Raw genomic sequence first — 27626 nt, 5'->3', positions numbered from 1 at the left:
TAAACTGCAAACAGACTCATTTGCCACGACCGATGAAATGTGGAGGTGCCCTGGCGCCTGGGTCTCTGCCTCGCCACGGCTCCTTTACCCAAGTCGTTCTGGTGGGTTTTTGTGTCCCTGAGTTGTCCCTATGCAAACAACAGGTTGAATATTGTAGGTGTGGGTTATTAAAGTGTCCCTGGGACAATGGCAGTCTGTGTCCCATTTGTAACGCTTGGATTAATCTTTGGAAAGTGCACACAAAATGTGACACGATGTTGGCTTCCAACATTATTCAGTCTGCATAGCAGCAAATGCTGCCCTGTCTCCCTGGAAATAAGACTCCACAGACGCATCACTGCCATCGGGAAGGGACCTATCGTTTATGCTCAGGGCGAGGGACCCGCTGCCAATTTATGTTAGGAGTTTGATTTTAGAGTTCGGGAAAGCATTTACGATGGAAACAAATTATATTCTGCCATCTTATGCACAGTCTCCCTAAGGAAAATCTGCAGTCAGGTAAATCGTAGGCTTGAGTAGGGGTGGGTGGGTGCTGTAAGTGGGAAAGATCAGAAAGCCTTTTATCTTTTAAAGAGAATCCCACATGCATTTAGGAGGATAACCCAGAACTGGCCCCTGAGGAAAGGCAGCATTTTTTGGCATTTTCCCCTCTTCTCACCTCGTTTTCTCTTTTTGATTTTAAACGCTAGAGAAGTGAGGCCCAGCTGTGAGCACTGGGTGAGGAGAGAGGGCTGAGAAGCGAGGGTGTTCCTGGTATTTCCTCTACTTTCTCCTGCATCCTTGGAGCTTCTGCAGGTTCCAGGCCCAGCTCCCCTCATTGTTCATTAGAAACATCTTTTTGAGTTATGTCTTGTTCACAAAAGTAAGTAACATTGTGGAAATTTGCAAGATGTTCTCTCAAATCATTTGTTTCTAAGTGCATCTCAGTATTACAATTTTAGAAGATGATTAGAAACTAGGATAAATAGAAATAGAGAGAAAAGGCATGTTAAATTATAGCTAGCCGTCAACCAAGATTGGAATTCTCATAGAAGAGAGTTGAAAATATTCTCTCTTGTTTATGACAAACTCCACACATAATAGTATTGGAAATTGCTTAACAAAATGGAATTAGACAAAAAAAAAAAAATTCAGATCATAGTTCTAGAACAAAAGCTTTTAAAGTGTGTTATAGATCAGTATCTTCATTATTAGAATCTAATTACTAAAGTGTAAATTTTTGGCTCATAGGAAAGTAGGGCATCATCGAAGCAGGTTAGGAATGTCTTCTCTCAAATCCTATGTTATAGTCACTTTCTTACACAGCAGATCATTGAATAACATCCTTTGGTTATAATGGTAATGAGAAAAATTTCAGTGCCTGGCTTGGGCCACTGTTTGTGTGGGTTTGTATGTTCTCCCCCTGTCTGCATGGATTTTTTCCCAGGAACTCCTGTTTCCTCCCACTGGAGTGTCTACATAGTCCCAGTGTGAGTGGGTGAGGGTGTGGATGTGGGCGGTCCTGTGAAGGAAGCAGGCCTGTCCAGGGTGGGTCCCACCTTGTGCCCCGAGGAGAGGCTCCGGCCACCTGCCACCCTGAACTGGAATCGGTGGGTTTGAAAATAATTATCTTACTTGTTTCTATTCGTCTTTCTTAAATGTATGTATAGCTCACATGTATTTCAATGTGTTTAATATTAGAAGTATTGGGGGATCTTTATTTAGAAATTTAGTGATGTTTTGGGACCAGAAATATGCTGTAGGAACTTAACTCATCTTTATATTGATTAGCTCACGGTGAAATTGGTTTTGCTATACATTGTTTTAATTAAAATCACATTTCCCAAGAAGCAAAGATAGTAAGTGAGGGCTTACTGTACTACTTTGTACGTGGGCCCATCAAAACCCCAAAATAACAATTTATGCTCAGTCTTTGGTCTAGAACGATCATCCATTTTAATCATTTATTTCCTTTTAATAAGTAGATTTCATAAATTTGAAGCTATAAAATAAATTCATGCTTAAAATACTGCTTCAATTTGTTTGGCATATTGGGAATCAACTAAAGTTTTGTTTGGAAAAGAACATAGCTTCCATTGGAAAAATAGGTTAATAGAGTAGTTAAAGAAGATTGCAGCAAAATTTCATAACAATTTACCTAAAAGAGGTGGGAAAATCGATGAAATCTGAAGCCCAGTGCTTTGCAGGAAAGGCCCCTCGGGAGCAGTCGATGTGTCTTTGGACAGAGGAACAGGTGGTGCCTCCGCCTGAGGCGCTCGTCAGCTATCACGGATTCTTCTTCCCTGCCTCCCTCGTTCATCAAGATAACATGGATGGACTGGGGCTGCGGTTTAAGTAACAAGTGCCCCTGTTGTATAGATTCTATCATTGCATATTGTCTTTTTTAAAGTTAACTTTTGAGACAGAGAGAGAGAGAGAGATTTGTTGTCCCACTTATTTATGCATTCATTGGTGATTCTTATAGGTGCCCTGACGGGGGGATCGAACCCGCAACCTTGGCATATCCGGACGATGCTCTAACCAACTGAGCTACCCGTCCAAGGCTGCATTTTGCTTTTTTTTGATGAGTCTCCCTTCTTGGGCTTCATATTTCACCTGCAGTGTGTCTGCTTGGACCTAGAGTTCCAGTTTTTGCACTGATTTATGTTGTTCTGATGTTCCCTTTATTCGGAATGAAAGGTGCGGTGTAAGGGGTGTGGTTGGGTTACCCAGCATGATTTTTATTCTGGGTGGGCCAAAGGTGAAAGAAAAATACCTACAGCAATATACGTGGGGAAGAAAATGGCCCAATTCATAATTTTGCATCAGTCAACTCAGTTTTCACGTTTGGGGGTATAAGCCAGATGAAACCCTGACTTCCAAGAAAAGGTGGTTTAAGATCAGTAGAGTATGTAAGAGAGGGCCGGGTGTTCTGGGTAGAGGACGGGATGTGTGTGCATCACCAAACTAACCTCAAAACATCCCTTTCAGGAGGAACAAGCATTCTCACCAAGCTGAGAGGCTTAGAGAGAGAGTTGGGGTTAAAGCTGGCTTTGCTTTGGCTGAGAAAAGCCTTTCTTTTCATTAAATTTTTTTTTTTTTTAACCTGAGCATTTGGGCAATGGGTTGGACTTAGGAAGGTGGTATATCCTTTATATATAAATTATGAACATCTAACAATAATGTGGACAAAATACACTCCTGTATTGTTATTTTTGTACTGATGAACTGAGGAAAACACCTGCTCTCAGCCTCTTAGAAAGTGCATTGTAAGTCACCTAGACTGACAGGTTTTCGATACGTCCTTGTAAAGACAGTAAACCTTAAAATAACCTCAAGGACCTAACTGGTGGGCTTACCTACCATGAAAGAGAAGAATAAAGCACGTTTAAAATAATTTCTTTTTCAAAAGAGGGCTTGAGTCTTCGCAAAGCGATATCGCTTAAAAGACTGAGGCTCTGAAGCAAACTCTTGACAAATGGTCCCGCAGCGCCACCACCTGGCCGCAGAGGAGACAGCAGGGGACCCGCGCGAGGGCGCGAACCTCCGCGCTCCCTCCCCGAAACCCCCGGGGAGGAGGGAGGGCCTGTCCGCGCGGCCTGTTGGTCACTCCAGCTGACATCAGATGCCTATCGTGCCCTTAGCCGCCTCTGTCTCTCTTTCTGTTTCTATTTTAATTTGGAAAAATGAACACATGTTTAGGAGATGAAACCTTAAAAAACCAAAAATCTCTTTACTGTTAGCAGTCTTTCCTTTTTCTTACTGCAGAATTAATTTAAAAGTTAGCTTTAGGGGGATGAAATGTATATTTCTAAATTTGAATGCTTTAAAACTTTTTTTGTGTATATTGAAAAGTTTCACAAGATTATTCAAAAGTGCTAAGTGTCAGAGTGGTTAATGCATGTATTTTCATTTGTGCACCTCTTTCAATAAGGACCTGAGAGCATCGGCTTAGAAGATAAAGATGTTAGCTTTTACCATCTTTTGTCCTCTTGCAGCATCTACCTTTTATTAATTCTTGCATGATATTAAACAGAAATGTGTATAGAATGACACTCTTTTGAGCCTGTTGTGAACGAGGAAGTGTTTTAAGTGCTTTGCATTTAATGTTAAGACATTATATCCTTTCAGCAATACTATGAGGACTGTTCTACTACTATTCCCCTTTTATGCATGAGGAAAATGAAACAGAGACATTCAGTAAGTTGTCTAGGGGAACACAGCTGACTAATGACAGATTTAAACCCTGGCTTTTAGACTCCATGTTCTTGATAATGACACTAAATCTAATTTTCTCAGGATACCAGTATCCTAAAAATATTTAAAATGTTATGCTCTTTCATATCATTGTATTTTCTCTTTGTACAAGAACATATATAATGTAACAATATTGCTTGCGAAAATTTTAATAGAAACATTTCAACAACATATAATAATAGGCTATTCTAAAGAGCAACCATTATGTCCACCTTTCTTTACTCCCTGTGGAATAATACACCATGTGTTCAAAACGAGTGACTTGTAAATGAGCTCCTGGGAACTGAACTTTTTGTAAATTAAGGACTGTTTTTATTCTACCTTATTTTCTATCTTAGCTTCTAAATGACCATGTTAGTTATTTTGAATCACTCACATTCATTTTACTAGTGTGTTCTAAAAAATAATTAAGGGTAACCGCTATTTATATTTTTACTATAATCAGAAAAACTGTTCAGGTTTTTGATACTTGCTAAGCCATTTAGAACTTTCAGATACTTCTGAAAGTTATCATCGATTTTAGAGAGTCTGTGGATATTTAAGTTTTATAGAACAACTAGCCTCCAAAATTTCTCTCAAACTGATCTTACTTAAATTCTTCTCACATGTAGCACAATGGGTCCCATATTATTCTAATGGGGATAGAAAAATATGAGACCATGTGGATTTTTTACTTTGATTTTAGTTAATGTTTTTAAATGTGTTTTATTAATTGATTTTAGAGAGAGAGGAAGGGAGAGGGATAGAGAGAGAGGAACACTGATGAAGAGGAACACCGATTGGCTGCCTCCTGCACGCCCCCTCCTGAGGACTGAGGCCGAAACCAGGGCATGTGCCCTGACCGGGAATCAAACCAGCGACCTCTTGGTTCCTGGGTCAGTGCTCAACCACTGAGCCACACCGGCTGGGCTCAGTCAGTGTTTTATGAAAAACTGGAAAAGTAAGACACCCAAAATGTTATAGAAATGTACTTTTTTCTGTGCTGTATGCTGGCTTGGAAAATGGACTTTGACCAAGATCGTGCTGGGCTCATTGGCTAAGTTACCTTTTGGTATATGAATCGGAGGCAGCATTAGCTCAATATCAGGCTAACTATTCTATGAAGTCATAACTGGAACATTAGCATTTTTTATTTTAAAAAAGTATTTATTAGTTTCTGTGGAGCTTGGATATTATTTTCAATATTTGTGGTATTTTTACATATACGTATGGCATTAATATTTTTACTTATTTCCTATTAAATTTCATAGTAGCTAATTTAGATTAAATTTAGAATAGCAATTAAAATTATTTACCTGGTTATTTGCTGAAAATCTGACTTAAAAAATTTCATGTCATCTATCCAGCATTTGTATTTGTTGAGCCATATTTTTCCCAGTATTGCTATTATCCATTTGTTTTAGCTATAACTCTGGTAGGAGGGACATGAAGAAGAGAAAGATTTTGAGGAGAAAAAAGGTCATTTCTTTGTTTTCTAAGGACACAGATGAAGAATAAGAAGAAGATGATTCATTCTTCCATCTTGTGGTCAAAGAGTAACTAGTTCAATTCAGGACTCCTCGAGCTGTGGGCCTGTTTCTATCCAGAAACACCACAGGAGGGCAGAGGTGCTGATCATTTTTCAACCCAAGAACCATGAGGAACGTTTTACATTTCTTTTGTGTATATAGTACACTTTCTGTAAGTACATTGATATTGATTTCAATAATGCCATAAAAAATTTCCTTTTAAGAATATTTTTGACAGAATTAAGTTGTGACATTGTTATTCTATTCAATAGGAAGTCACTAGATAAATTACCCTCAAATATCTTTTAGACCATATAATTTGGCTACTCAAGAATTTCATGGCCCATTTAATAACTTTCCATCTTCTTACCTTGAGACTTCAGTTCTGAATGTTTTGGCTAACCCCAGGTTTGCTGAATACAGGGTGGGGCAAAAGGAGGTTTACAGTTGTTTGTATGACAAAGAATACAATAATTAATAAATAACAATGCAATAACAAACTCTGTTTTGTGTACTCACCACAGTAAACCTCCTTTTGCCCCACCCCATATATCCATCTGGTTATTTTACTTTCATGTTGAATATGATATTCCTAAAATGAAATATCGTATTTACTCCATGTACGAAATGTTCTCACTGAGTATACTGTTCCTGCAGGTAGCCCACCTTGGGTCTCTGTCATGCTGTTGGAGTGCCCTTTCCCTTTCCGCAGCCAAGCCAGGGCTAGGAAACATGTGCGTGTATTTCGCATTTCAACTTGACCTCTTCAGAGTGGACCTTATTAATCTCATGACACTGAATCATTTGAACAGTAATAATTTAATGACCCCCCTCATACGCCAGACACTGTGTTAGGCACTGAAGAAAATCCCATAGTATATTAGAAGGTGATCTATGTTATGAAAAAGAATTGAGCCATGTAAGGGGAAACCAGACATGGTGGGAGAAGGGGTCATAACTTTACGTAGATGACTTGGGTAGGCCTCACTCACCCTGGATTTTGACCTCATAATTTTTTTAAATGTTGTGTTAGATATAACCTCGTTTATCATCCTTAGGCTAAGCGATCACCAAATTCTCTTAATTTTTTCAGAAAATCAGTGTGCTTTTCTTTTTATTTCGACTGTTTTTTTTTGTCTTGGTTAGCCTGTTATTTCTTCATGTTTAGATTATTACAGAGCCTCTTTGATGCTGTGCATCTATGGCAGTGAGATCAGATGCTTATCAACACTGTTTCACCCTGGCCGGTGTGGCTCAGTGGTTGAGCGTCCTCCCATGCACCCAGAGGTGGCTGGTTCAATTCCGGGTCAGGGCACATGCCCTGATCACCAGTGGGGGGCGTGCAGGAGGCAGCCGATCAGTGTTTCTCTCTCTCTCTCTCTCTCTTTTTCCCCCTCACTTCCTCACTCTCTAAAAATCAATAAAAACATTTTTAAAAAAGGTTCCAGTGCGGCCCTGTGAGAAGCCTGTGGGATGTGGGTGGAAGTGATGTGCTCCTCCTACACCTGGTGCATTAAACTCCTACAACTCTCCACGTTCTTGCCCTACCTCATCTGCCAGCTGCTTGCAGACGGTCCACTGGAGGACTCTAAAGTCCTTGGGCATAAGAGAGCCACCTGATAGAAGAAACCTGGATCCTGAATAACCACACGGAAGACAGCTTTCTGCTTGTCTTTGAAACTTATGTGAGTACAAAATAATCTATTTTGTAAAGCCACTGAGATTTACTAGGGGTGTGTGTGTGTGTGTGTGTGTGTGTGTGTGTGTCAATTTTTTTCAATAGCAGGTAGCATTATTTACCCTAATATGGCCTCTCTCTGTGTTTAATATTCCATTGGGACACCCCATTAAAGTTAACTTTTGTTTAGCACCACATCGAATACTCACACAGCTGTTAATCCATATTAATATCAAACCTACAATTGTGGTTAAATCCAACTATCTGCTTTTCTGTGGCTGCACAGACGCTGCTGAGAATGGTTGGAAAGAATGACACCTGTACAGATCAGGCCGCAACGAGGTCGTGGACTCCAGCTCCACCCGAGCCCCCAAAGCTCCCAGTCCAGCTGTGTTGCTCCCATTCTTTATTCTTCTGAAATCTCTGGCACCTGACCCTCACCAGTGACGTGCTTCCCCCATCCTATAGAAAACAGAGGCCAGCAGAGCGCTCAGTGAACACCCTGCTACTGAGCACAGAAATTCACCGGCATGCACACTCACTCTTACACCGTCCACGCAGTTAAAAAGAAAACGGGTCCCTTCTCCTGCTGAAGGCTGATGGCGCCCTGGGTCCCAGCCCTTTTACCCTTTGAACGCCCACTTGCTGTTGTGCTGCAGCTCTGACCTCACTACTGGCTCCTTCCGACAGAAGGATCTTCCAGTGAAACTCCCTTACGATTCTCCCGTCTTGGGGACAGAGCCGCCTTGGGTCTTTCTCCAGGCATCTCCTCTTAGCTCCTCTTCCATCCCCACTCCTCGGGAGAACATGTATGTGCCCTCCCGCTCGCTCTGTCACCAGCCCGGCCTCGGTCCCCACCACTGTCCTGGACACCGTTCCCGCCAGCACTGTCCTGAGGACCCCGTGTCGCCAGTCCTAATGACTGCTTTGCTTTCTGCGAGTGGCACTGGGAAACACTGGCCGCCTGTGCTGAATGCTCTCCCCTGACTCTAGGGCCACTGGCTCCTACAGGTTTTCATCTTCATTGTCGTCTAGCTTGTTCTTCTGTCTTCTATTTTATTTTTAATCTTCAGTTGAGGATATGTTTATGGATGAGAAAGAGAGAGAAAGAGAAAGAGAGAGGTTATAGATAGAGGAACGTGGTGAGAGAGAAGCATCGATCAATGGCCTCCGGTAAGCGCCCCACCTGGGGCTCGAGCACACAACCTGGGCGTGTGCCCCGGCGGGAACCGAACTCGCAGCCTCTGTGGTGCCCAGGACGATGCTCCCACCGGTCGGGCCCCCTGGCCAGAGCTCGCTCTTCTGTCCTTGGATCAAATGTGGATCTTCCTCGGGGTTCTATGGCCAGGCTTTCTTTTCTGCTCAGTAGACTCAGTTATTTCTTAAATGATTTTATTACCTTTCATAATTTCACTTACACTAAATACTTTAAAAAAATAGCTCAAGCCCAGACCCAGACCCCGTTCTCGCCACAGCTGTCTCTAGAATATTTCCACTTCCTTCTTTCCCTGCTGCTGCCACCGGAGGCTAGGGTTATACTTCCATTGTCACATGGGATTCCTAACTGGCCTAGTTGCCCCTCTCCAAAACTCTCTCCTAGGGCAGTTAGAGTGATTCTTTTTTTTTTTTAAGATTTTTTTAAAAAAGGGATTTTTAGAAGGAGAGGAAGAGAGAGGGAGAGAGAAACATCGATGTGAGAGCCAAACCTCCATCAGCTGCCTCCTGCCCGCCCCCTACTGGGGATCCAGCCCACAACCTGGGCATGCGCCCTGACAGGTAATCCAACAGGCAACCCTTTGGTGCGGCACCCAACCAACTGGTCCACACTGGCCGGGGCTAGAGTGATTCTTCTTTTTTTTAATTGATTTTTTAGAAGGGGAGGAAGGGAGAGAGAGAAAAACATACCGGCTGCCTCCAGTAGGCACCCCACTCGGGGGTCAAACCCAAAAATGGGCATGTGCCCTGACCGGGAATGGAACCCTTCATCCTTGATGCACGGGACAACGCTCCGACCAACTGAGCCACACCGGCCAGGGCTCGAGTGATTCTTTAAAATAAGAATACAATCAGGTCACTATTCCATTCTAAGCTCTTTAATGGTTTCCTACTGATGCCAGAACTTTATTCCTTAAAAGTATGAATTCTTTAAATGGTTTATGAAGCATTTCAAGGCCTGCTTTCTACCTCTTCATTTTATTCTTTTGATAGCCCCCTTTCCCTCTAAGTTCCAGCCTGGCTTGACTTCTTTCAGTCCCTGGAACATATCTTGCCCTCTGGCTTCAGGTCTTGGCATATGCTGGCCACCTGGTCTGACAACCCTCCCATTTCTTTCGCTGGGTAACTCTCAATTATCTTTCAGGTCTAGCTCAGAATCCCAGCCAGGGAGCCTTTCCTGCCCTTGCTCTGGGTTGTGAATCACCTTGCATTGAATCCATTACTATAGCACTTATCACAGTTTATTGTCATTGCCTGTTAAATTGTCTGTCTTCCCGAGTAGACTGTAAACAACATCATATTTCTAATATTCACAGCTATTCAAAGATGGGATAGATTGTAAAAAAGATGAGACTTGAACATTAGGTAGGTGGTTGGAGTTGATTTTTATAGTTTTGTCGTGTTATGTCCTTACTGCTCTTCATGCGCCATATGTTACAGCCAAATTATTTGATCTTTTTCAGACATACCCTGTGTTTTCCTCCTCTGTGACTTGAATCGTATCTTTACCTTTACCTAAGAATGTTTTTCCCTAATTTATACCTGTGGAAATTATACCCTTTTTAAGCCCAGTTTCCAAACTGTCTTCTCCACCAAGACATTTTATTACTCTGGTGGGTGACAAAAGATCTTGTCTTTCTCTGAATTCCCAAAATACTCTGGATTATTTTTAAGTACTTATGATATACCATATATCACTTAAAATTGCCGTATTTCAATAAAAGGATATCTAGAAGAGTATTATCTCCCCCTTCTCTAAATTCCTATTGGTTGTATCACTTCTGTGGGGCGCATGATGCGTCGCCTTGCGTTGTGGTCATGCATGTGCACGTCTCCGCCACAGCAGCTGTGAGTCTGTGTGCAGTGCTCTGCCTAGCATCGTTTCATAAATGCAGACAGTGGACTCTCAGAACACAACTGTGGAATGCAGCAACGGGCCAGTTCTCCCGCCTCATCTTCTGTCTGTCTCCGTAGGACCTTCTCTTTCAAGCCAAATGGCCTATATTCCCGGTCCTCCACTGGTCAGTTATATCTTTTCATTTCCTCTTTGCACATTGCTTTTATAGTCTACACTCATATCTCTAATAGTCAACATCCTACCTCCTTGGCTCACATATTGCTTCTCTGTGAAAGCTGCCTTAGTGCCTTCGTGCTTCCTGCCAGAAGAGATCTTGGCCAAGGTGCTCAGTCATTAGTTAGCAGGCCGTAGAAATACCATGGAAAAAATTAAATTATAGAGCCACCTGACCTGAGGAGTAGTTTAGTAAGATTCTCTAGTAGGATGTGTAGGAGGCGTGTGATCTGAGAAAGAGTGAGGCTTGGGGCACGTACTGCAGTGGTTCCAGGCAGAGGCGAACGTGGGCTGAAACCTGTCTGATAGCTAGGGCTGGGAAGAAGCAGGTCAGGTGGTAAGTGGAGCATTCTGGAAGTTCACTCAGTAGGGGTTTGTTTTTCTAATGTTCCACTAGAGAGACTAAGGCAGAGGCGAACGAGGCGGGGCGGTGGCTGGCACCGCCAGCAGGATGACGGCCGGTCCGGGGGCCTTTGCGCAGCCAGCCCCTGCTGAGACGCTCACCTGCAGGGTGCTGCTCGGGATCTGTTTACGTGTTCTGGGCTGTCACAGTGCACGCACCATCCACATTCATCTTTTATGACTATTTAATCCCCCACTTTTAGTTTCTGTATCAAAAATGTACTCAGCTAGTGAGGGCCAGTTGATTTTTATGACCCCCCGTAGTGTACGTACAAGCCCCCGGCACGAGTGAGGGACTGTGAGGGGACCCTTTACCTCTCATCTCTTTCTGCTTCTGCGAGCAGCCTGTTGGGGTGGAAAGGACATGGATTTCTGAGTTAGAGAGATGTGGCTTTGAATTCTGTTTCCGTCACTTGCTAATTGTATAAGCTTGGCCCGATTACTTAACTTTCCAGAGTCTTAGATTTTGTTGAGTTTGTTTTTAAACTGTTCAATTAGTACCAGCAATAGCAAACTTACAGAGATGCTGTGAGAATCAAGTGAGGCACATACACAGTGCCTAGCACCCTGCGTGCTCATGGTCAGCCTGCCCTCCCTCCCCAGGGTCACTGTATTTAAGAGAACACAAATACTGGCCCAAAAAGACAAGAACTGAAGCAGAAACTGGCAGCATACTTCTTCAGATGAGAATGGACTAAACTTCCCTACATTTGGAATAATTCTAACTGAGGATATATGTCGTGTGTTTTAGTAAATGCAATTCAGAAACACGTGCCTCTGCAAACTACTTTGAAATTCTTATATTGTGTAGCTATTCAGTACAACGTGTGTGTACAATTTGTGTGCTTTTCTCTTTCATAGGAAAGAAAAATTAGTTGTGTGCGTGTGACTTTGTGACTCATGGTTTATATTTTTAAGGTGAGGCTGTGGGGCAAGAGTAAATTGCATGGAATTATATTCTCAAACAATTAGAAAAGTAGGTTTTACCAAAGTTATTCTAAATTTATAAAGGCACCATACTCTTTTTTTTTAAAAAAAAAGGTATATGACTTTTCTTTCCCCTTAGAATCGAGAAATCATCTTTGACCTCTTAAAAGTGAACCACTGTCACGACCTCAGTGTTGGCGATAGCTAACGCCAGCTATCCAGAATGAAATCCAAGTAGTGGTTTTGATGGCACCTGGCTGGTAAAAGCTCACCTCTTCAACTGTCAAAGAATAGGATTGGCGATGATGAATATTTCAGACCTACCTTTTAATTCCCTTATAGTCCTCTCCACTGTGTCAGCGGATGCCTTCTGAACTCTCAAGCTGAAGTAGACTCGGAACTAAAAGCCCTCAGCAGTTATAAGCGCCAGACACAGTGAGTTCCACAGGCATTTGATTTGACTCAGAGTGCCGAGTGCACTGGCTTTCCCAGAGCAGGTGTGTGAAACGTTTGGGCTAATTTTAGTTTGTTCCTTTTATAAGACAAGTCTGCATTTAGGAACATTTTTCTGGGTATCCGTTCAGGTGTGTCTGCTGCGCGGTCGTTCTAGTGAGCCTAATGCAAGGGGACTTTGCCGCAGCTCATTCTCTCCTTAAGGACGCTGAAGACATCGGGTCTATTTCAAGCCCCAATTATGGGATTTGAGTCCCTGTCGCTATATCACAGGGCAGTTTGGTCAATTCTGGGTATTCACTGTGTGGGAAAATGGTAAATGTTATGTGGGAAAAAGGGATAAAGCTTGTTCTGTAGCATTTCAAAGAAGCAAGAGGGGGCAACTTTCAACACAATACAAAGACCAACTGTAAGGAAGGGTAATCTAACAACTAGACGATTAAAATTGTTGAATACTATAATGGGCTGCCTCAGGAAACATTTGCATGAGGTTTTGGTCATCTGTCAGTAATGTGCTATTTGGAGGGTGAGGGAAATCTTAACTGCAAGTCGACTATATGAAGAGATCAAAGCAGAGCTGCTCTCACTGAAGCCCAGTGGGCCTCACCTCACCCGGCAGGATCCCCACCAACCCCGAGAGAAACCCTTAGAAGCTGGGGAGCACAGTTTAAAAGTCATAGACTCAGATGGCCCCTCAGGCCCCCTCTACCCCTTAAGAATCCATCATCCAGGCTCCTACTGAAGGGAAATAAGAAAATAGTTCTCAATTCTGTAATTTCTCCTCTTACACCCCCAACGTCAAAGAAAAATGAAGATTAGCAAAAACAGATATCCTTCTGACTTTGGCCCTTTTGGGTGGAATTATATCCATCTTTCTAGCATCTGAACTTGGAAAATCAATCATTTGGCTTGTTTTTGTCTTTTATATTCTGTGTTCAGTTCATCAAGTTCCCTTGAGTCTTCCTTCAAAATGTATCTACCGTCTGTGTCTTCTTTCCTCTCTTGGGCTGCCTCAGAGGTTCCACTCATACCTCAACTGTGGCACATGCCTTTCATTTTTTTAAAAATTAAATTTATTGGGAGTGACACTGTTTAATAAGATTATGTAGGTTTCAAGTGTACAAATGATACCTCATCTGTGTAGTGCATTGTGTGCTCAGCACCCAAAGTCAAAAAGCAACCAGGCAAGAGAAGGAAATGAGAGCCATCCAAATTGGGGATGTAGAAGTAAACATCACTTTTTGCAGATGACATGATTCCTTATATAGAAAACCCCAAAGATTCCACAAAAAACTATTAGAAACAATAAACAAGTACGGTACAGTTGCAGGATATAAAATCAATGTACAAAAGACACTGCTTTCCGGAGCACTAACCAATGCCATTTCAGAAAAAAGAAATGGAAAAAACAATTCCTTTTGTAATAAAATACTTAGCAATAAACTTAGCACAAGCCTTTAATTAGACTCTTATCCATCCATTTCTATGAATTACTACCAGCTTCATCTTTTTAAACAACCTTTTTATAGCATGCTTCTCCTTTGGCCACATTCTTCAGGGCTCCCACTGCTCACGATGGAGGTCTCCGCACAGCCCGTGGTTGTGAGCCTCTGTGAACACAACCCGGCTCCAGCCTCTCTCTGACTGTTCCAGGGCTGAAGCTCAAAGGGAGTCATGGCCAACGACTGGCACCACCATGCCACTCGCCAATAACATTCAAAACAGGAGCAAATAATTAGGCCCAAGGGGGGGTGGGAAAGTGGGAGCACTTATGTTCCCAAGACTGATTTACATCTGGCTTTGTCATCAGCCTGTTGGACCTAGTAACGGGCATGCCACTTAGCTTGAAACCCTCCAATGCTTTCCCATGTTTTGCAGAATAAAAGCCCAAATCCCTACAGCGTCCTTTTAAGCCTTATCATGTGGGCCCTGTGTTACCTTTCTGAGCTCTCCTATTACCCTCTTTCTCACCACCCATTCTCATCCAGCCACATTTATCTTCTTTCTTCAAACCTGCCCGGCACTCTCCCACTTCAGAACCTTTTTCCTAGCTCTTCCCAAAGTCTGGAATGTTCTTTCGAAGATAGCAACATGGCCAACTCCCTCACTCCCTTTAAGGCTTCAGTCAAATGTCAACTCATCAGCGAGGCTTCCCCTGGCCACCTTATTTAAAACAGCAAATCCCCACCATCACTCTGACCTTCCCGCAGCTCATCTTCATTTTCCTCTACAGCTTGTGATCTCATAGATTATATCTTCACTTATTTATTTATCCTGCTTACTGTCTGTCTCCTCCAGTTGATTGTAAACTCCATGAGGGCAGTGATTTCTGCCTTGTTCACTGTGTACCCACAGTGCCTAGAATAGTGTCTTGAACATAGTGGGACCTCAGAGAACATATGTGGAATGCATGAATACATGAATACATGAATACATGAATGGATGAATGAACAGGATATAGAGTAATCTCTCCAGCCCAGCCCACAGGTTTCCACAGTCTCACCCAAGCTTTACTTCCTGCTATTTCTGGACATGAGACTCACATTCCTGACACTGTGGGCTGCTGCTCTGAACACCCTTTCCCGCCCTGTGCCTTTGTGGCTTTGAACCCTCTGCTTGGAAGCCCCTTTGCATTCTTCTGACCTCTCCCTTATCTCTGCGATTAGGCTGAATTTCCACTTATTCCATGAAACCATCCCAAGCCAAGCAGCTGCATTCTTCTCTTCTCATAGAATATTTTCTCTATAGCACTAATTTGACAATTAAATATACTCTGAATCATGATATAACTTATATTATTGTCGTCGGTTGTTATTTAGACCATGAATTTTTGCTTAACTTTTCAAATGTTTGTATTTTGTTTCTGTAACTTTGGAAGCTCTCTGAGGAAAGGCCAGGTGTAAACGCAGAGAACTGCTCATGGGAAGCAGTCCAGCCCAGGGTTCACCCCACCACCCTGAGAGAGGGGATCAGTGCCTCAGTTCTAGAACCACCTTGGGCCCAGGAGCGCGCCTGGGGATGCCAGTTAGGAAATCTCTGCCCTAGGGTGCCTTGCTCATAGTAGGTGCTCAGAAAGTGTTAGTTGATGGACTGATTGATCTTTATTTTTCAACATTTAAAAATTTTTCAATTACAGGTGACATTCAGTATTACATTAGTTTCATGGACTGATTAATCCTGTGTGATTGTTTTGTTCCTAATATTCTCTCTGTAGCCTTATGAAAGTTTAGGTATAAGTACTAATAGTTTTTTGTTTTTTTCTAAAGAGACACAAAAACCATTATTATGGAATAAGAATTAAAAACTTCATTTAATGATGATGAACAAAGAATTAATTAAAATATATTAATTGGTGATTGAGCTGTATTATAGGACTTACCATGTTAATTGGACACACCAAAAACTTTGGAGGCTACACATGTGGGAAATGGTATTGCACATGTTTTATGAAGCCATTTTTACCCTGATATTTCCATGGAGAAATCTGAGTGAGCAATAAGCTTTAAAATGCTTAGTCATGAAACACTGAACCTGGGAGGCCCAATTACATGTATATCTTGCTGCACTCCTTAGTTATTTTTAACTTGTTTTAACATGTTGATTTGGAAAGGAGTATTGTACTCATTAAAAAATAGTATGAAGATGGCCTGGTTGGTGTGGCCTGAGCAGTGGTTAGAGCGTTGACCTGCTCACTGAAGGGTCACAGGTTTGATTCTCGGTCAAGGGCATGTACTTGGGTTGCAGGTTCATTCCTGGGCCAGGTTGGGGTGCTGGTCAGGGTGCATGCAGGAGGCAACCAATCCCATCAATCAATGTGACACATCATGTCTCTCTCTCACCCCCTCCTCCCTTCCACTCTCTCCAAAAATCAATGGATTAAGTATCCCTGGGTGAAGATTAACAAAAAAACAAATGGTATGGGTGAGCGAAGTTCTGTATTTGATGTCTAATGTCATTTAAGTCAATTGCCGCTATAATCCATCTAACAACTCATGTTTGATGCCTTTTTTGAACAGTGCCTAGAGAAGTACTTGAGCATATTAGGTATTCCACAACCACTTCTAGAATAAAAAAGTCAAATGAGATGAGCTGGACATGTGACACTTCTATTTTCAACTTAACTTTAGTGTGTTTTTATTTCTAAAAAAAAAAATCTTATAGCTGAATTTTAAAAACAGATATTAATAGAGGGCTAGCATTAATTTGAAAGTCAACTTTAATATAATTCTGGAGAGGATTTTAATATTAACTATCAATTCCTTATTTATCAAGTGTGAAATAGACACAGGCACCCTTGCTCCAAAAATGGCTGTGATCCTGAAAAGTTTTATATAACTTAAACTTTTGCAAATTGAGACTTATTTTATTACATTAGAAGAACTAATTCTTAAAGGCCCCACCTCCCCATTATGAATACTTTGTGTAGTGGGTAAGCAAGCTGTTAGTTGTTTACTGATGTCCAATATTTAAAATTAAAAATAGCCACAGATGTAGGGTACTTAGCTCCTAAAATTTCTCAGTAACACCAATTTAAAAATCAAGTATAACAACTTTAAAAATTAAAGTGAGCTTTCCACTCATATTTCAAATCTTGTGGCAGGCAAAATATTTTTTAAAAGCAATGCTTTTCATCCTTTCCCTGGTTCTAATGTGTCAGTCTTTGATTTTGTGACATATGTTTCTCCTTCTAAAGCAGCTGTTATGAAAGCTTAATTAGTTTTTAATTAATGAGAATTAATGTTGTCCTGAAGATTTTGTGAATTTTCTATCACATCACAGATAAGTTTCTTTTGAAATACGCTGCTAATCCTTAGGTGGGAATCACAGGGTTTCTCCAACAGGAAACCAGGTCCTCATTTCTCACAATAGTTAGACAGCCACGTCTACAGCATGAAGGAGGTAATGTGTCCAGAACACAGTGTGAAGAACTTCTAGATTTGCAAAATATGTCAAATGGTGACATTTGGTTCTAAATGATAAGTAATAAAAAATCAGGGTAGAGCTTTCAGATAACAAAAAAATGTATCAAATTTGAACAGATTTTTCTTTGTTACTAATATTACATAGAAACAAAACAAAAACTATTGAAAATATAGGAATTTGGAAAATTCAGGTGAGAAGGTGAGAGACGGCTCCTTCAGCCTGTCTCTGTCTTCACCCTGGGCTGAATCATTTGTTGCCGTAACTGTTGTTTGCCTCAGTGCAGCTCTATACACTGGAGCAAAACCATGAAGTTCCTGTTCTTCTGGAAGCGTGGGGGCTGGAGGCTGTTGTTACGGTGAAGAGTCATAAAACACTACAGATTCATTCATCAGACTCATTGCTCACCCTGTAACCTGTGCCTGAGATGACAGCAAAGGTGGCAAGGAGCCTTTGTTGCAATAGAAATAAAAATGTAAAGAAGTTGAAAAGCAGCCTAAACAGGATTTACTGAGTTTGGTCCCTTTGAAGCAGAAACACTGTAGGGCCCGAACTATCACAGTTAGCCCTGCAGGGATAGAAAATGAGTAGTTGTTATCTGTGTCATTCTGACCTGGACACCCGAGGGCAGGGGTCACTCTCTGAATGGCATGCAGGTATTGATAAGGAGGAAGGGTCAGACAGCAGTTTGCCTCTGGCTTATGGTAATTTTCACATTTCTGAAAATTTGGCCTCCTGGTCTGGCATCTTGGGAAATCTCCAAGTCTTCCTTGTGGAGGTGATTTGAATCTAAGAGGACAGGCTCAATTAGCTCTTGAGAACTACCGAGGCTGCTTTTGCTTTAGTCAGTTGGAATGTCCAGACCCAAAGAGGACTGTGCTGGTTTGGGGTGACTCTTTCTGTCACCTCACAAAGTCTGTAAGATGCATCTATATCTTGCATGTCGATATGGGGCAAGGAAAGAATTGGGCAGTAGAACACATCCAGACCCATTCCGAAACGTGTATCTTCCTTTATGCCCTGTGTAACTGCTTAGCATAGTGGCTTTCATGTAATAAGTTTTCAGTAACACTAATAGGACTGAATTAAATCTATCAAATCTAAGTAGCTTTATTTCCTGATTTTTCAATGTCGGGTAAGTCATTTCCATCCAAGGGAGCTCATATGTGTTATCTCATGGGAGGGTATCTACCAAAATTTGTTGAAATAATAACAATGCCCATAACTGCTAGCCATTTATTAATATCTGATCACAGGATTGGGAATAGGATTTATTTTTAGAAATAAAAACACTTTAGAAAAAAGCCAGTTTTTACTGAGCCCATTGTATTTCATCAATTATCATGAAATATATATTTAAGGATAAAACCTGTGTTTACCACTGCAAAAATTCTTAGTTCTGCTTTATTTACTATGCTCATAACACAGAATGTGTGTCACCATTCCAAAAATTCTGATTGTAAAATACTAATAAATGGTTATCCAGTTCTGTGACTTTAAAAGCATTGTGTAGGGTAAATGAACCTTCTCATCTTTTTATTCTGTTTAATTGATGAAGCAAAGTACCGTTCAGTAAAGCCTATTTTTAAAAGTATTTATTCAGTTCACAGCCAATCCCAAACTAAAGGTAGTGAAAAATAACATAATTAAGAAAACGACAAATCGCCTGTAGTTTGATATGTATAAGGAAGAAAGGAGGTCTTATAATTTTCTAACATATGATTAAATCAAAAGCTGTGCATAAGTTCTGAGTGACTGAAAGTGACAACTCGTTCTCTTAATGATTCACCAAAGGAATAAATTGTTTCTCTGAGAAGAATAAAAGCCCATGGACATAAGGTGTTTCTCTTGTTTTGAAATAGCCAGGCTGGCGTAAGTGGTGCGAGCCGGCACCAGCACTGGTTAAAGGAAGCGGCGGGAGACAGAAGCAGCGCAGGGACTGATTGCGGCGGAGCCATGACCTTGGGGAGCCGTGACCTTGGGGAGCCATGACCTTGGGGAGCCATGACCTTGGGGAGGCAGCCCGAGGCGGCCACTCTCCCCTCTGTGGAAGGGGCAGCTGACTGGGGTTCTCCTTGTGGCCCAGAGGGGAAGGAAGGTGCCCAGAGATCTGCAGCCTCGGCTGGGCCGGAGGAGTAGGGGAGGCGCTGAGCCATCCCTACATTTACGATCCATGAGGACCGGGCATGTGACTGAATGTGACGTGGCAGGGTTACAAAAGAAAGACCCGGTTTTAAGTCTTGCATTGTCGAACTTGTGGGCAAGTCCCAGGTTCTTGGCATCTTATTTCCCTTATTTGTAAAACAGGGGAGATGGCCTAGATCTTTATAGTTCCTCCTGGTTCCAACATTTAAAAACTTCATTTGTAATGGGATTTTACAATAGCAGAAAATTTTATCTAAATTGAATGTATTTTCAGATATAAAACCATTGAGTAAATTAAATGCGAGATGAATTAAATATTGTTCAGATGCAGAACTGTATTAGAAATAGCTTGGAGATAATTAATTTTCAAATTACTAGATTCAGCATGGTGAATATTTCTCTAACAGCAAAGCAATTATTAATACATAAATTCTAAGTTTGATAATTACCTTTAATTTTTTTTTTTTTTTTGATGCAACAAACCCTTATTCTGCTATTATAATGTTTGCATTGTTTACACGAAACAGGATAAATCTCTCCCCCAAAAATGTTTGTAGAGACGTCCATAAAGAAAAACAAATATATTGTTGGTTCAAATAGTCTCAAATAGCAGAAAAGCAGTCTTTCATTGGTTTAGGACACCACTTAGTACTGTTTTTAGAGAGCCACTCATTTTGGCAAAGTTCTGCGAGTAAAGCTTAACACGTTTTATACTTTAACTAACTCAAGATAAATTTTTAGAGGAAGTTCAATATGTGAGGGAGTAAGCATTTTCGAATTTTATAGTTAAGACTTCAATGGTATGAGAGCAAGTTTAGAAAACATTTTTATTAGACAAATTATTTAGACAAATTATACACAGAAAGCTCTGCCACTCATAACTGAGGCCTCCAAAAAGTGTTTTGTGTATTTGTATAATAGGCAATACATCAAAATAGGCCTATTTTAAATATTGTACATGGTTAACAGTTTGATAGCTAAAATCACTGAAACATCTGGTATGTCCCTCTATAGCTTTTTGTAAAGATTTTTTTGTTTGTTTGTTTTAAAATCAGAGTCCTGGATGAGATCATGAATGTTACAAGGGAAAACAAGTTGTGCATGCACTTAGGTACTTGTTACCCTGGAAACAAAATGGTTTTTGCATGATAGGAAATTTTTCTGCCTTACACAGTAGACAATATTTGAAGATTTAGTACAAAAACAGTGACAGTACAAGATGCTCCCCAGAACAGAATTAGCATCAAAATATAATATACCTTAAGAATATACCTTTTAATTTCTCCTAAAGCAAATCACATAGGTTGATTCCTACATCAATCCTAGCCACAGAATGAATTAGATTAAAATAAGTGTATGGCTGCTAAGAACACAGGGTAAGTTCTTGCTTCCTACTTATCACGTTTTAATTTAAGAATTACAAACAAAGTTCATTCTACATCGCTAACAGGTAAGAATGCTACTTGAAAAGGGTTGTGCACAAAGAGGCACTGTTTTTGCTGTCATCCTTCTATACACTTGGCACTAATGTAAAAAATTCGAAACTCCTCCAAATAGAACTGAATAAAAAAGGGGGTTAAGTCGAGAGCCCAGTAGGTTATTATATTTTCTTCTTTAGGATAATGTATGACGGTAATTAAGGCCACATCAATATTTCTTAAGGGCTCCCACCTCTCCCCAGCTACAGTTGTATTAATTGGCTTACTGCTTTGGAAGAGACTTTATTAACCTTCAATGATCTATGTTTAAACTCCTGTAGAGCTCTATGTGCTGTTGTGGATGGGGTTCAGCTAATAGCCTTTTCCATTTAGATAGTGAGTTAAAAGTAAAACAATCAAGGTTAGCTTTATATAGTGCTGAGTAACAAATGCGGAACCTATTCGAATGAGTTACATCTAGGAACAAATATTAAACAGCCCTGGATGTTTTAATAACAAAAGTATAAAATATTCTCTGTTGGCAAACAATGCGAATCAGAATAACATTAAAGCAACCTGCCTTTTCTAACTGAAAAGACCCCCTGCACTATACATAGTTCCTGTATACAATACTTTTTTTTTTTTTAAACTAAAGCTTTATTAAATGAATTGCAATAGCAATGGCCGCCTTTCAATATATATACACATTATATAGGTGCATATATATGTATATATGTGAGATACTAATTTATTTAACACAATAGAGGCTTCTGCCACATGATAAAGTTTACTGTACATAAGAAAAAACTTTTAATACTGTACAACCACATAAAGGTCATATGCACTGTTGCAGTGCAAGAGTAATTTTAACTGTAGTCTTGACTGGCATATTAATGGCTTTTTTTTTGTAATCCTACAAAATTGCATTCTCATATTATGTGGCCTGAATGGTCTTTAAAGTATTTTATAGACACTGCAGGGGTTGCCTTTGGTCCACAGTTAAAGGACACTCAACAGCAGTGGAGCATTGTATGGATGCAGCAGACGAATGTAAAAGACTGAAGTTATTGCAATTCTATCTTCAAAAATAGAGAAACGTTACGCAAGAGGCCTTTATGTAAAATTAATCCTGCATATGCTTTTAGTATGCTCAGTGCACATCTCCTATACTTGAAGTACAGTATATGAAAAGCGGGCTAATTGGATCCTAGTTTACTATATTCTGGGGCAACAAATTGAGTAATGAATAAAAGCAGAAGAAAATGGATCAGAAGAGAGGGAAAAAGAGAGAGAAAGAAGTAGAGGGGAGAGGGAGAAGGTGGGGAGAAGTAACTAGAATTATCACTAATAATCCTGATTAAAAAAAAAAAGATGTTACATCCATGTTAGTCCCACAACATTACAGTTGCTCCTTGCAAAGGGAGTCCTACGAAAGAAACAGTGAAGAGATTTTGTTTGATGCTCATATGGAGGTGCCTCGGTCTGGATCACTACCCAGATTGAGCCCCAGGGTAGGAGTTGGTTGATAAGGAATAGATGACATTGTTTTTATAGGACTCCTGAAAAAGCCCCCGTTAGGTGCCCTGTGCCTAAAAGGGCCAGTTCGGTGCTCAGGCACGTTGCCAAAAGCGAAACCAGAGGCCGCTTTAGCTGACAGTGTGCGGCTAAGAGTCTGGATCTGCTCTGGGATAAAGGTGGTTGTGGTAATATGAGTGTTCCTGAAATCACTGATTTGCTCCAGTGCTTGTCGTGTTGGCAAAGTGTCAATGTCCAGAGGGGTCAAGTCAATTGACGAGGTGGAAAACTGTTTATGGGGGCTGTCGTCATCTGTGCACAAGCTATTTACACGTCTATGGAGGTGCTCCAGGTCAATTTCCTTGTCATCCTGGAGATGAAGAAAAAGAAGATAAGGTTCTCATCAGTACTAGCTTCCATGGTTAAAAAAAAAGTAGTTCAGCAAACATGATATGTAATGAACTGAACTTTGGGGTTATTCATTTAACAAGTATTTATTGAGCACCTAATATGAGCCAGGCACTGTCCTAGGTTCTGGGGGTCCCAAGAGGATTCTGAGATAAGGTTATCTATAGTAAATATTTTTCTTGCAGTAAAAGTTCTAAAAACGAGCATATGCCACATGCAACTACAAAATACAGGAGCAGTATAGGTGATTGCCTTTTATAAGAGCAGGGACAGACCCAGACAGAATTGTACAAATAAAAAGTATGGTTTTGGCAACCCACCCCACCTCTTTACACATGCTTCCTCCCATTTCAGGGTGTCTTATTCCAAGTTAGATATTTGTTCCTTTCCACTACTTATGCCTAACTCTAATTTTCCATTCTTAAAGATACGTGATACAATATGCTGATATGCTAGTTCACACTAGAGTGTTAGTGTCTATTATAGTGTTATTTCTTTTTAGGCTAGAGATATGTAAGATTGTTTGGAGAGAGTAACATTCAACACAAGAGAATCAATTTCTGATTGAGGGACTTCATACACTCAAGCTACCTAATACCTGAATGAGGCAATATTGTGAGGTCAGAGGAACTTTTAGAGACACCTTCAGGTCCTGATATGTGAGTGGCAGTTTTAGTTTAGGGTCAGGTATATGCTACATGGCCTCTCAATCAAAGATGCTTTGAGCTATGAGAATGGAGTCTTAGTAAAAAGGTGCTTAATAAAGAAAAAGAAAGTAAAACCTCAGATTTCTGGAGTTGAAAACAACTCATAAATCCCTTAGGATTTTCACTAAATGTGAGCATTAAAGCCCAATATTTAAAAAAATAAAACTCGCAAGAAATAAAATTGTATTGTCTTTTGTATCCAACTCTTATTTATATTCAAGTTCAACAAAGCAAATTTGTGAGGATTTAAAAATATCTATTAATCATAAAAGAAAATATTTGTTCATAAGATCTGGATTAGCTGTCATGAGTTAGAATGGAGTATGTATTTTTTTTATTGTGCTATTATAGTGCTCCTAAGTGAAAAATATTTTGAGTGCATCACTGTTTTCTTTCTCCTTTCTCATTTCAAAATCCAATAAAAATATCCATTAATGCAATGTTATCACCGAGACTTTAGAGGGCTGAAAGATAATTTTATGGTTCCCACAGCAACTGTAATGTAGTCATCCATCAACAGATATAGTAATGCAAAAATTTAATATCATATATAGTAATTCAACATATAAGGAGCTTGGGGAGTCCTTAATTTCCAGATTTTTGAGAATATGAAGTCTCGGCTCTAATGTTGCATTAATGTGGTCTTTTGCATTGAATCAATGCCAGTAGAGATACCAGAAGCTTATTCCACAAAGAAAATGCTACAATGAAACCTGATTAGTTTTTAGTTCATCCCTCACCAGTTTAGAATGTACGATTGATTATTCAGACAAGTAGGAAGCGAAGATTTATCTTTGCTAAGCCAGGCTTTTCCTTATAAATGGTGCTGATCAATTTTGCATATAAGGTGGTAGGAAGGAATCCTTAGACTAGAAAATGATATGTTTGAAAGAACACATTAACATGCAAAAACTCATATGCAAATGAGAAGCCACTTTTATTTGTGCATTAAAGCAGATCCTTTCAGGACTCGCTGTGGGCATCAGTTAGCCAAGATCTAGTTATAGAAAGTTTAAACTCTCCTTTGGAACCATCCAGCAAATCAAATCACTCAGCAAATTTAGGTTGTTTGCATTTCAATTTGTGAAGCTTTAGTGGATATGATTTTGTTATTTAAAAGATTTTCACATTTTTGGTCCAGTGGAAATAAGATAGTTTATAAATCCCATATTTTTTGATGCAAACAAGGCACATATGCCACTTTAAAAGAAATATTAAGTGCAATTCTGTAAGTATTCTCTCAGATCTCCAGAAAAAAAATTTAATATGGCCTTGGAGTTGAGCTGAGTAAAGGAGAAATGCTGAGTTTTAGATGATTCCACGATGCAGATTTGTTAAACTTAGGGTCATTAGAGCTAAGAACATAATCATTTCTCTTAGGTCTACATACAGATAGAGGGCAGCAGTCACTGGTGGTGAAGAGGAAATTCTAATTATTTTACTTTATAATTGGATTTCTTAGCCTGAATTTTAGAGACACAAATAATTTATCTATAAATTAAACAACTAATGGGGATAAAAAGATAAGCATCTTTGTGAACTGGTCAAGGTAATCACAGCCTTTAAAAAGTCATTGAATTAAATTCTATCCTGAGATTTGGGAGAATTTCAAAGCTCATTATGGCACATAAAATGATCAGCCTTTCAAACACTATATAGTCTCCTCTCCATTTATCTGGGATGTCCTAAAATGGAAATTGGTATTGGTCTTAGCAATTTTTATATTTCACAAATTTATTTTCACTTTTCAAGGAAAGAAAAAACGAGGGCCACCCCCACCCCTTTCTCCCTTCCTTGCAATTATCCTTCCTGCAAACAGCCTGCTCATTGGTTGGCTTAACTTAGTGCCCAAGCTCCCAATCAAGTACCTCTTTCGATGGGACCCTGGAGCCTTTCCTCTTGTTCCACCACGTCTCCAGCATGGCTATAAAGCAGGAGAGGACAATTCCAGCAGCCAGGATACAAAAAACCCCTGCAAAGCTCTTTATGTCCAGGGCACCTCCTTTCTGCTTTGTGTCCACGGAGGAGTACAGGTCACACTGGCCATTCTTTGGCCACCACTTGTGCTTCAGGATGTCCATGTCACCATTCTGCTGAAGCTCCAGGATCCTTGGGGTAAAGAACACAATCGTGTTACAGATATTGCCTCAGTCCCCAGCGCATCCATGTGTAATCCCAGCTCTAAGGGCTGGTAGCCTTCAGGGCGAAGTGGATACATAGATCAGCCTGCAGATGGAGAGCTAGGACACTGCAAACATTATGGCTTTGATTCTGTAGACGGTCATGCCACAGTGCTTCCCTTCCCCCTCCCTTCCTCTCTTCTTTTTTTCGTTTCATTCTATAATCCGAAATATGCCCCCCCCCCGTTTGTCGCAATGTGTTTTTACGATTACATTTCAGAGGCACTGTTTTGATGTGGACTCAAGCTGCTGCAGTTGTGTGTTGCTTCCCTACCTGCAGAATGACACTGGGTCTTCACGCTTTTATGAAGAACGTTTGGCTGCTTAGAGCAAGATGCTGGCATAATGTCGCCCAGCATATGTTGCGCACAAAGAAATTCAATTAAAAAGACTTCTATTATTTAACACAGTGTGGGAGAAAGCCTTGGGACAAGTTCGAAGTTGATAAAATGTATCATTTTTGGTTTTTCACACAACTGATCTAGTTTCCCTTTCAATGCCAAAGGGGGAAATGATCTTACCTTGGAGAACAAGAAGAAAAGTTGAGCAGAGCCTTTCAGAAGTAGTTAAATTCAAATAAAAAATATGCTTTTTTTCTTTCCTTTCCCCCAGAAGCTGGGGGTAGCTGCAAAGACTGCAGCTCCCCCCCCCCCCCCCAGGGTGATTTTCGCAGGGGCTTTATTCTCCATTCCAAACACTCTTTTGGGTGCTGTGTGAGACCCGCCGAGCTCCAGCCCTGCCCCCGCTGTGCCCCTTCCCACACGGTGGGACAGGGCAGCCCCAAAGCCACGGGCCGTCCAGGGCGAGCACCGTCCTCAGGGTTCCCTAGAATTTCTTGCCCAAACAGCTCAGAGTGCTTGTCCAGGGCTCGTGAAAGCCCATGCCCACTACTTTCTCCTGAGAGCAGATCTCTCAGCTGCGGGTGCACACTTGTCTGTAGGGTGGTGTTTGGAGAGTGACTGTGTGTGCTCAGGTGCACACAACTTTGTGTGGGAGACACCTTGCCTGTTCAGGACAGAGCAGGATGGGGGGGGGGGGGGTCCAGAGTCTGACTGCTGTGTCACCGGGTCAGTGCAGAGCTCCTGGCTAGTCACAAATTAGAAACCCAAACCTGGCTTCTTAGGGGTAAGGATAAGAGGCTAGAACATATTTTATCTAACAGTGTTTAGCTTAATTTACAGCTTTTACCAACTTAAGATTTATGTGGACCCATATTTATACTCTTGCACTGGCATCTTGGATTATTCGGGGAAAGACTGCTTAAAAAACTTTAGAGAGAAAAATTATCTATCTGGAGGGAGCAAATAATCCACTTTCAGTGATATTTTACCTTTTTACCTGTTTCTTGTCCTCCCTGGGTCTGTAAGAATGAGCCCAAAGATAATGTTGAGGGTGGGATCAACATTCAGCCTGAGTTAAACAATAGTAGCAAAGCCCTGGGGAGAGTTGGTCCTGGGCCTATCACCCATCTTCAGATATTCCCACAGCCTCGCCCACAGCGCCCCCTGCTGACACTCCAGGAGTCTCTCTCACAACCTGGACTTCTTTCTTAGGAAATTGATCTGTCTACGAAGTTCTTTTGCTTCGGAGTGTTGCTTAAAAACAGGTGTTAATTTGATGAATTAAATTTACTAAAATAATTGTGAATATTAATGGATTCATAATATGAATGGATCACCTTTAGTCCAGCCTCTATCCCAGACAGTCATTTGTATTTAGAAAACACAGAATTTCTAAAAGTGTGTTCCATGGGACACTAGTACTTAGAAGGGTTCTGCAAAGAAAGGGTTCCATGTTCATTAACTTAAGGAAAAAACCCTCCTGGAAATTTACAAAGGTGACG

The 27626-nt window shown here is 40.8% G+C and overlaps 1 protein-coding gene across 2 annotated transcripts in view; it reads right to left on the bottom strand.

Annotated features, from left to right (window-relative positions):
- Positions 1–27626, bottom strand: part of GRID2 (glutamate ionotropic receptor delta type subunit 2) — a gene marked incomplete at its 3' end in the record, with an annotated part of 1219813 nt that overhangs the window by 11798 nt on the left and 1180389 nt on the right. The window contains exons 15-16 of one of the 2 annotated variants that reach the window (XM_081131277.1): positions 25472–25712; positions 20364–22858 (exon numbers count right to left, since the gene is read on the bottom strand). In XM_081131277.1, the coding sequence (XP_080987403.1) occupies positions 22436–22858; positions 25472–25712 (664 nt within the window). Of the gene's footprint in view, positions 1–20363; positions 22859–25471; positions 25713–27626 lie in introns of those variants that run through there. The other variant, XM_081131278.1, reaches the window with a different exon arrangement.

Source organism: Miniopterus schreibersii (genome assembly GCF_964146895.1).
Source record: "Miniopterus schreibersii genome assembly, chromosome: 1".
Classification (NCBI taxonomy): domain Eukaryota; kingdom Metazoa; phylum Chordata; class Mammalia; order Chiroptera; family Miniopteridae; genus Miniopterus; species Miniopterus schreibersii.
Note: the sequence above shows the minus strand (reverse complement) of the source record. Positions and strands in the feature narration are given on the sequence as shown.